Source organism: Herpailurus yagouaroundi, unplaced genomic scaffold (genome assembly GCF_014898765.1).
Source record: "Herpailurus yagouaroundi ecotype Mexico unplaced genomic scaffold, PumYag 160, whole genome shotgun sequence".
Lineage (NCBI taxonomy): Eukaryota > Metazoa > Chordata > Mammalia > Carnivora > Felidae > Herpailurus > Herpailurus yagouaroundi.
The window spans coordinates 49,821,094-49,830,185 of record NW_024412401.1 but is presented as its reverse complement, the minus strand read 5'-3'; the positions used below and the strand labels follow the sequence as shown (position 1 = coordinate 49,830,185).

Sequence of the window (9,092 nt, the reverse complement as noted above, 5' to 3'; positions counted from 1 at the left end):
CTCTCTCTGTCCCTCCCCTTCTTGTGCTGTCTCTGTCTCTCTCAAAATAAATTTTAAAAATTAAAAGAAATTAAAAATTAAAAATACGACACTTTCAATTAATAAACTGGGAATAAAGACCTAATGGGACCACTCAACAACAATAACTTTTAAATTTTTTTTTTAAGTTTATTTATTTGAGAGAGAGACAGAGACAGAGTAGGGGAGAGGCAGAGAGAGGGAGAGACAGAATGCCAACACAGAGCCTGACGCAGGGCTCAAACTCAACAAACCATGAGATCATGACCTGAGACAAGATCAAGAGTCAGATGCTTAACCAACTGAACCACCCAGGTGCCCCAATAACTTTTAAATTTTAATGAACTGTCTAAAAGGAATCACAACCATCACAAGAAAAATGTAGTTTTTAATCAAAAGTATACAGAAAAATAGAAAGTAGATGATTACAGAAATAGATCAACTGGTCAGATTTATGTACATACTTATCATTTACTGAAGATTTCCACTTTCACATTTAAAAGAGTAAAAGTAATAACTTCAAATGAAAATAATATGTAGATTAGAAATGTAATTATAACAATCTAATTTAAAAATGGACAAAGGGGGCACCCGGGTGGCTCAGTCGGAGAAGCGTCCAAATTCAGCTCAGGTCATGATCTCACAGTCCATGAGTTTGAGGCCCGCAGCAGGTTCTGACAGCTCAGAGCCTGGAGCCTGCTTCGGATTCTGTCTCCCTCTCTCTCTGCCCCTCCCCTGCTCGTGCTCTGTCTTTCTCTGTGTCTCAAAAATAAGTAACGTTAAAAAAAAATTTTTTTTAATGGACAAAGGATCTGTGTAGATATCTTTTCAAAGATGTACAAATGGCCCAATAAGCACATGAAAAAAAAATGCTTATCAACAGCCATCATGGAAATGCAAATCAAAACCACAATGGAGGGGCACATGGGTGGCTCAGTCGGTTAAGTGTCCAACTCCTGATTTTGGCTCAGGTCATGATCTCAGGGTTCATGGTTGGACTCCATGCTGGCAGTGTAGAGCCTGTTTGGGATTCTCTCTCTTTCTCTCTCTGCCCCTCTCCTGCTTGTGCTCACTCACACGCGCACGCTCCCTCTCTCTCTCAAAATAAATAAATAAATTTAAACAGTTGGCAATTCCTCAAAGAGTTAAATATAGAGTTACTATATGACCCAGCAATTCTATACCTAGGTATCTACGTAAGAGAATTGAAATGACATGTTAAAAAAATAAAAAGAGTGGGGCGCCTGGGTGGCGCAGTCGGTTGAGCGTCCGACTTCAGCCAGGTCACGATCTCGCGGTCCGTGAGTTCGAGCCCCGCGTCAGGCTCTGGGCTGATGGCTCGGAGCCTGGAGCCTGTTTCCGATTCTGTGTCTCCCTCTCTCTCTGCCCCTCGCCCGTTCATGCTCTGTCTCTCTCTGTCCCAAGAAATAAATAAACGTTGAAAAAAAAATTTAAAAATAAATAAATAAATAAATAAAAAATAAAAAGAGTAAAATAAATGTAACATAAATTGGTCTATTCCATGAATGTGGTATATTGCTCCATTTATTTAAGCCTTTTCGATTTCTTTCATCAGTATTTTACAGCTTTCAGCATACAGATCTAAAATATATTCTATTAGATTTATACCTAAGTCTCTCATGTGTCTTTTTTTTCACTCAACTGTAAATGGTCCTATTTTAAATTTCAATTTCTATACAAATTTTTGTAAACTGACTTTGTATTCTGCAACCCTGCTAAACTATATGTAATTCTCATCAGAGGGTTGCTCCCTTATTTGTAAAGCTAGGAATTATGATTTTCACATTGCACTATAGCTAAGAAACTAAAACTTTAAAAGTAAATTTGTTAAAATGCTAATTCTTCCCAAACTGATTTATAGATTCAACACAATTCCAATGAAAATCTCAGAAAGATTTTTCAAATAGAAATAGATAAGCTAATTCTATAATTTATATGGAAAAGCAAATGAACCAAAAGAACAAAAACAATTATGAAAAAGAAGAAAAAAGTTGGAGAACTCACAATACCTGGTTTCCAGTATTACTTTAAAGCTACAATAATTGAGACAGAGTGGATGTTGGCGAAAACATACATATAGATCAATGAAACAGAACAGGAAGTCCAGAAATGGACACACCCATGTATGGCCAACTGATTTTCATCAAAGAACAAAGACAATTCAATGGAAAAATGGATTTTTAAAAAATGGGAAAAAGAGCAGTCTTTTCAACAAATGGGGCCAGAACTGAACATTCACATACAAAAAAATTCACACACACACACACACATGAACCTAACTCAAATGATATACAAAAATTAACTCAAAATGGATGAAAGACTAAATATAATGCCTAAAACTATAAAACTTCTAAAAGAAAACACAGAAAATGTATAAAACACAGAAAATCTTTTTGAACTTGGGGTAGGCAAAGATATCTTCAATAGGAAACTGAAAACACAATCCATTAAAGATGGACTTCATCAAAATTTAGAACTTCTTTTCTGAAAACTACTGTTCATAAAATGAAAAGACAAGACATAAACTGTGTGAAAATCATATAATTGATAAAGGACTTGCACCCAGAATATATAAAGACCTCTCAAAACTCAATCATAAGAAAATAACGCAATAAAAAATATGCAAAAGATTTGGGCATTTCAACAAAGATATAGAGATGACAATAAAGGCATGAAAAAATGCCTCTCACCATCATCAATCGTTAGCAAAATGCAAATTAAAATCATGAGATACCATGGGGCACCTGGGTGGCTCAACTGGTTAAGCATCCAACTCTTGATCTCGGCTCAGGTCATGATCTCATGGTTTGTGAGATCAAGCTCAGCACTGGGCTCTCTGCTGACAGAGCAGAGACTGCTTGGGATTCTCTCTCTCCCACTCTCTCTCTGCCCTTCCCCTGCTCACATTCTTTCCTTCTCAAAATAAACTTAAAACAAAGCCGTGAGATACCAATCAATACCTATCAGAAGGGCTACAATTTTACAAACTTGTAAGACCATGCACTAACAAGGATGCTGGTAGGAATGTAAAATGGTATAGCTACTTTGGAAAACAATTTGACAGTTTCTTATAAAGTTAACATACACCTATCATATGACCCATTAATTCCACTCCTGGGGATTTATATATCCAAGTGATCTGTTCACATAGAAACCCGTGTGTGAATGTTTGCAGAAGCACTCGTAATTGTCCAAAGTACAAATTACTAAGACGTCCTTCGGCTGGCAAAGGGATAAACCAAGTGGTGCATCGGCACAAAAGAACAGCAGTCAGCAATGAGAAGGGACAAACTACAGATACATGCGACATGATGACTCTCAGGCATTATATACTAACATTAAAGAGGTCATATTCAGAAAGCTCCGTACTGTATGATTCCACTGAAGTGCCATTCTGGAAAAGGCAAAACTGCAGAGACAGAGAACAGTTCAGTGTTTGCCCAAGGCTGGGTGTGGAAGGAGAGGCCGACAGAAAGGGCAGCACGAGGGAATTTGAGGGGGTAATGACACTATTCTGTATTTTGGGTATGGGGGTGGTTACATGACCGTAGGTAACGGCTGAAATGTGAAAAACTGCTCACTAAAAAGGGTAAATATTACTGCATGCAAATTATACCTTGATTTTAAGACTGGGAAAAATACATGTATAATATATCTCAAAATATACTTGTTATTTGTACGCTAACCAAAGTTTCTACAGAAAAAAGAGAAGTGTGAGAACAAAGACTGCTTCTTTCTAGGCGTCCTCTCAACTTCCGACACATCCTATGAATCATGGCCCCATCTGAAAAACGTATGTACTTAATGTACAAATCAAAACTGCATTCCTTTCCAGAGGAATGTGATTCTTATAAACAAACATGAGGAGAAATCACTAACAGCTAGGAAACAACAAGAAAGACAAATAGTACATTTTGAACTCCTTACATCGTTGTAACACTGACGAAACTTCAGGGAACAGAAATAACCCTGGATTACAACTCGGATTTATATGATTGAGACATTATTTATTAACATAAAATAGATATAAAATGCCACACACAAAAAATTATCCTTTCTCTTACATTCTCTTTGTAAAGAGTAGAAAACGAGTATATTTTATAGAAAGAAAATAAAGAAAAAAGGGTAAAAAGACATGTGTAGAACTGGGAACAGAAGTAGGGTCAGATTACAAACCTGTCCATAGGCTCTTAAGGTCGATTCTCCCATTTTCCAGTTTATTTGCCCCTCTCAAGAAATTTATCCGAGGGGCGCCTGGGTGGCTCAGTCAGTTAAGTATCTGACTCTTGATTTCAGCTCAGGTCAGGATCTCGCAGTTCGTGAGTTTGAGCCCCGTGTGGGGCTCTGTGCTGACAGCTCAGAGCCTGGAGCCTGCTTTGGATTCTGCGTCTCCCTCTCTCTCTCTGCCCCTCCCCCATTCGCGCGCGCACGTTCTCTCTCTCTCTCTCTCTCTCTCCTCTCTCTCTCTCAAAAATAAACATAAAAAAAAAAAAAGAAATTTATCTAAGACTCTGCTTTCTCCCCCAAAACTGTGGCCCCACAGGACAGAGCTAGTCAATCTCTTCTCATAATCTTCTAATACTTACTGACCCACTTTGTGGATCTTTTCATGATGAGAATATTTATTGAAGTTACTGGATGCCAAGAACTGTGCTAAGTGCTATACCTGCACTAGTTCATTGAACACTCATAGAACCCCACAAAGGAAGTGCTATTGTTACTCACTTTATATTTTAAAAAATTGAGGCACAAAAACGTTCAATTATTTGCCAAAGTCACATGGCTAATAAGTGGTGAACCAGAATTTTATCCCAGGTAGTCTAATTCCAAGAGCCCAGTCTGTAAATTGCTACATATAAAGATTAAGTTATTCATTCAACATCTATTGAGTACCAAGCACTAATTCATTCCTACACTAACGATAGACGTAAGAACAACCAGGTTCGGAGTGCCTGGGGTGGCTCAGTTGATGGAGTGTCAGACTCTTGATTAGGCTCAGGTCATGAGCTCACAGTTCATGGGATCGAGCCCCAGGCGTGGGGGCTCTGTGCCGGTAGCACCAAGGCTGCTTGGGCTTCTCTCTCTCCCGGCCTCTCTCTGCCCCTCCCCCACTCACGCACACACTCGCTCAAACTAAATAAACTTAAAAACAAAAGAGTAAGACCAGGTTTTACTCTACCCTTCAAGAACTTCTGGTCTAGCTGGGCAAGGCTAACAACAAAGAAGTATAATACACTGAGTATATCCTGTGTGGGGGAAGTGACAGGGGGGTGACAGGGAAAACTTGGGGTCAGCAGAGAAAGCTCCTCAGCATTGTCTATGTCCATCACAACAATATGAGTGTCCCATATTTTAGTCTCCCATGGTTCTAGCAGGCTGTGAACAAACACTGCTGAATGAACAGCTTAAAGTTGACCTACCTCCTCTACTTCTGTTGTGCCTGTACCTACTGCCGCTCTAAAACTTAACTCAAAAAGATGCGACAAGAATGGGTCCCCTGGATGGCTCAGTCGGTTAAGCTTCCCACTTCGGCTCAGGTCATGATCTCATGGACGTTGAGTTCGAGCCCCGCGTCGGGCTCTGTGCTGACAGCTCGGAGCCTGGAGCCTGCTTCTGATTCTGTGTTTCCCTCTCTTTCTGCCCCTTCCCCACTAGCACTCGGTCTCTCTCTCTCTCTCTCTCAAAAATACACATTAAAAAAAAATGTGACAAGAAGCCAAAAACTACATTTATCTTGCTGTCCACTGTATATCCTTCACTCATTCATTTAATAAACATTTACTGATGGCTGACTGTGAGTCAGCCACTGCTCTTGGCATGGAGTACAGTGGTGAACATGTAAGATAAAGACCCTGCTCTCCTGGAAGTCACATTCGAGTGGATGAAACAATCAAAGAAATGCAAAAACCCCCACACGAACAAAACAAAAAACTGAACCAGATCTTTCAATTCATTTTAAATGCTACAAGAAAATAAAATGAGGAAATATGATCATCAACAATATCAGGTGTTAATTTAAATTGGGAAGACCAGGCTGTGTAGGGGACATGTTGGATTAAAAAAATCTTTATTTTATTTTATTTTATTTTTAGAGAAAGAAACACTAAAAACCTCATTCAAAATTGGGAGCCAGAATTAACCTGTGTCATTTACAAAGAATTGCAATTATATTTTTTCCCAAAATTTATACACAGCTCAATTGTGCTGGGGCGCCTGGGTGACTCAGTCAGTGAAGTGTCCGACTTCGGCTTAGGTCATGATTTCACAGTTCGTGGGTTTGATCCCCACATCAGGCTCTGTGCTGACAGCTTGCTTCAGATTTGGTGTCTCCCTCTCTCTCTTCCCCTCCCCGGTTCACACTCTCAAAAATAAACATTTTTTAAAAAATTTTTAAAAAGAAAAAAAGAAAAAGAACAGATGCTGTTCACACATTCACCAATTTTATATAAAACTGATTTGATTTTCATAAGCAGTGGCTTTGCTTTACTTCAGTAAAGAAATTTTTGGCCATATTGGGGCGCCTGGGTGACTCAGTTGGTTGAGCGTCTGACTTTGGCTCAGGTCATGATCTCACGGTCCGTGAGTTCGAGCCCCGACTGGAGCCTGGCGCCTACTTCTGATTCTGTGTCTCCCTCTCTCTCTGTCCCTCCCCTGCTCGCTCTCTGTCTTTCTATCAAAATTTAATAAACATTAAAAACAATTTTAAGACATTTTGGCCATATTGCATTCATGATTTGTTTTTTTTTTTTTAGCCTTTATGCTGCTTCTAAAAAAGGGAACGGCTACTAAGGAGCTACCTGCATGAACAAAGGTCCTGGCAAAAGGATGCAAAAACTTGCTTCTATAACACTTAGGGTTTTTGTCTCAAAGGCACAATATTCAAATCCAACATCTGAAAGAATGTAACATGTAACATAACATTCTGTATTTCAAAACGCTTTAAAATGGCTTCTGGAAGGAAATTGTATGTATAGAGTAACAAAGGTAGTTATTTTTTACAAACGTTGCAAGTAAATGGACATGAGGTTTTAAAAAATTAATTAACACTGATTTTGGCAAGTCATTTAACTGCTATGAGCCTCCATTTCTTTCCCACAGGTAAAATGACATTAGAGGATCCCTCATGGGTCCTTCCAGCCCTAAATGCCTTGATTCTCCTAAGGAAATAGAATGTATATGATTCAGAAACTTTATGCATGAGGAAGGCAGGTGTTATTGTGGGCACTTTTTAAAAAGTGTTCATTTGGGGTTCAGTTTTTATGACAATTTTCTTCTGATGCTATCGGTGAGGTAAGGGTGTAAAACAAGTGAGAATATTTCCTATATACCAACAGAAAATATGGGGAAGAAAAACAGTTATGATGTTCAGAAGGAACGCTACCCGGCCTTAAATGTTGGACGGGAGAGCCCTATAATAATAGAATCACTGGAAAGGAAACTGTAATTTCCACTTTTATTCTATTTCCTTTTTTATCCTCTCCTGCAGAGAAAAGTCCAGCTTTAATTTTCTAAATCCGAAAGAGGTACCGAAAGTCACAGAAATCCCTACACGTTTTTTATTAAAGACAGGGCCAAAATATTGAAGAGGCACTATCTGCCTACACCAATCATCAATCTTCCTTAGCGCCGAGGACGCCGTTTCCAAATATTATCACCACCAGCCCTCACTCCGCTGCAGCCGACACTCACCAACATCCATTTTTAAAAATCCATTTACGCTGAGCCTTTCATCCAAACCCATCAACAACCATTTCCCTGCAACCGTGGTTTGGACTGCCCGAAACGTCCAGCCAAGCAAGGGCTGAGTCCTGCCAACAGGGAGACTGCAGACTGCGGTGCTGGGCAGGGCAGGGCCGCTCCTCCCGCCGCACGCCAAAGCTTTCCGCCTCTCCCGAGTGATTTAAGAGGGTTCGGGACCCAGATAAGACCCCGCCCTTGCAGCCACGACCCCGGAACGGGAGGAGGAGAGAGGCGGCCTCAGCCCTGCAGAGCCAAGCCTTTGGAAAAACAGGCAGCTCCTCCCCAGCGGCCAGCGGCGGCCCAGGCTGGGCGAGCGGCGCGTCGGAGCCGGTGCGCGCCCGGCGGCTCCCAGGTGGGTCTCCGCAGCCGGGGACCGCGGCCCGGGCTCCCGGAGGGGGTGGGGGCGGCGGCGCGGGCCGCGATCTCGCCCGTCACGATTCACCCAGCAGAGTGGGAAAGAGGGAGGGACTGGAGGCAGAAAACGGAATGGAATCAGGGAGCTCGGGGAATAAAGAAGGAAGGGGAGAAGGGAAGGGGGGGGAGGTGATGGGAGTGAAGAACGGGGGTGCAGGGGAGGGTGATGGGTGAGGAAGGGGAGGGTGATGGGCTGCAGGGGATACAGGCGAGGCGAAGGGGAGGGATGGGGTGCTCGGGGTGAAGGGGGAGGAAGAAGGAATGGCGTGAAGGGGGATGGGGTGAAAGAGAAATGGGGGCGAGGAGGGAGCGATGGGGTGAAGGGGGATGCGCGTAAAGAGGGAAGAGAGGAGTGGGGATGAAGAGGAGGATGGGTGAAAGAGGATGGGGTGAACAGGGGAGGGGTGGGATGCAGGGGGAGGAATGCGGGAAGCGGAGAGCGGGGGAAGCATGGAAGCGGGCGCGGGCCGCTGGAGGCCAGGAGGGACTTCCCTGCGAGGAGGGCGGCGCCGAAATAACGGGACCCTCCCAGGCCGGAGCCCCCGGTCGGGCGGGGCGAGCCGCCGGCGTGGAGGCCAGGCGCCGCGGCAGGTACGGCGCCCCGCTCCTGCCGGGCAGCCGCAGCCCTCGCCTGCGGGAGGACCCCGACTCCACTTACTCTCTCCGACCACGGCTTTGAGGCCAATGGGGGCCATCGTGCTGCGCGACTCTTCGGGCACCGAGTCTCCTCAAGCGACGCCCGCGGACACGGCGCCTCCCCAGGTCAGCGCGCTCTGCTGGCCGCAGCCCTCCGCTCCGCAGCCTCGCTCGGGCTCGACTGAAGCGCGGACTCGGCGCGGAGGCGCGACGCTAACCAGAGTGAGGCTGCCGACCTGCCGAAGCGCGCGCGCGCGCGCGCG

The 9,092-nt window shown here is 43.5% G+C and overlaps 1 protein-coding gene across 1 annotated transcript in view; it reads right to left on the bottom strand.

Moving 5' to 3' along the window:
• Positions 1–9,055, bottom strand: part of STXBP1 (syntaxin binding protein 1) — a 74,914-nt gene extending 65,859 nt beyond the window's left edge. Inside the window, exon 1 of the mRNA XM_040482390.1 lies at positions 8,852–9,055. Within this exon, the coding sequence (XP_040338324.1) occupies positions 8,852–8,888 (37 nt within the window). The 5' untranslated portion in view covers positions 8,889–9,055. The remainder of the gene's footprint in view (positions 1–8,851) is intronic.
• Between the last annotated feature and the right edge of the window lie 37 nt (positions 9,056–9,092).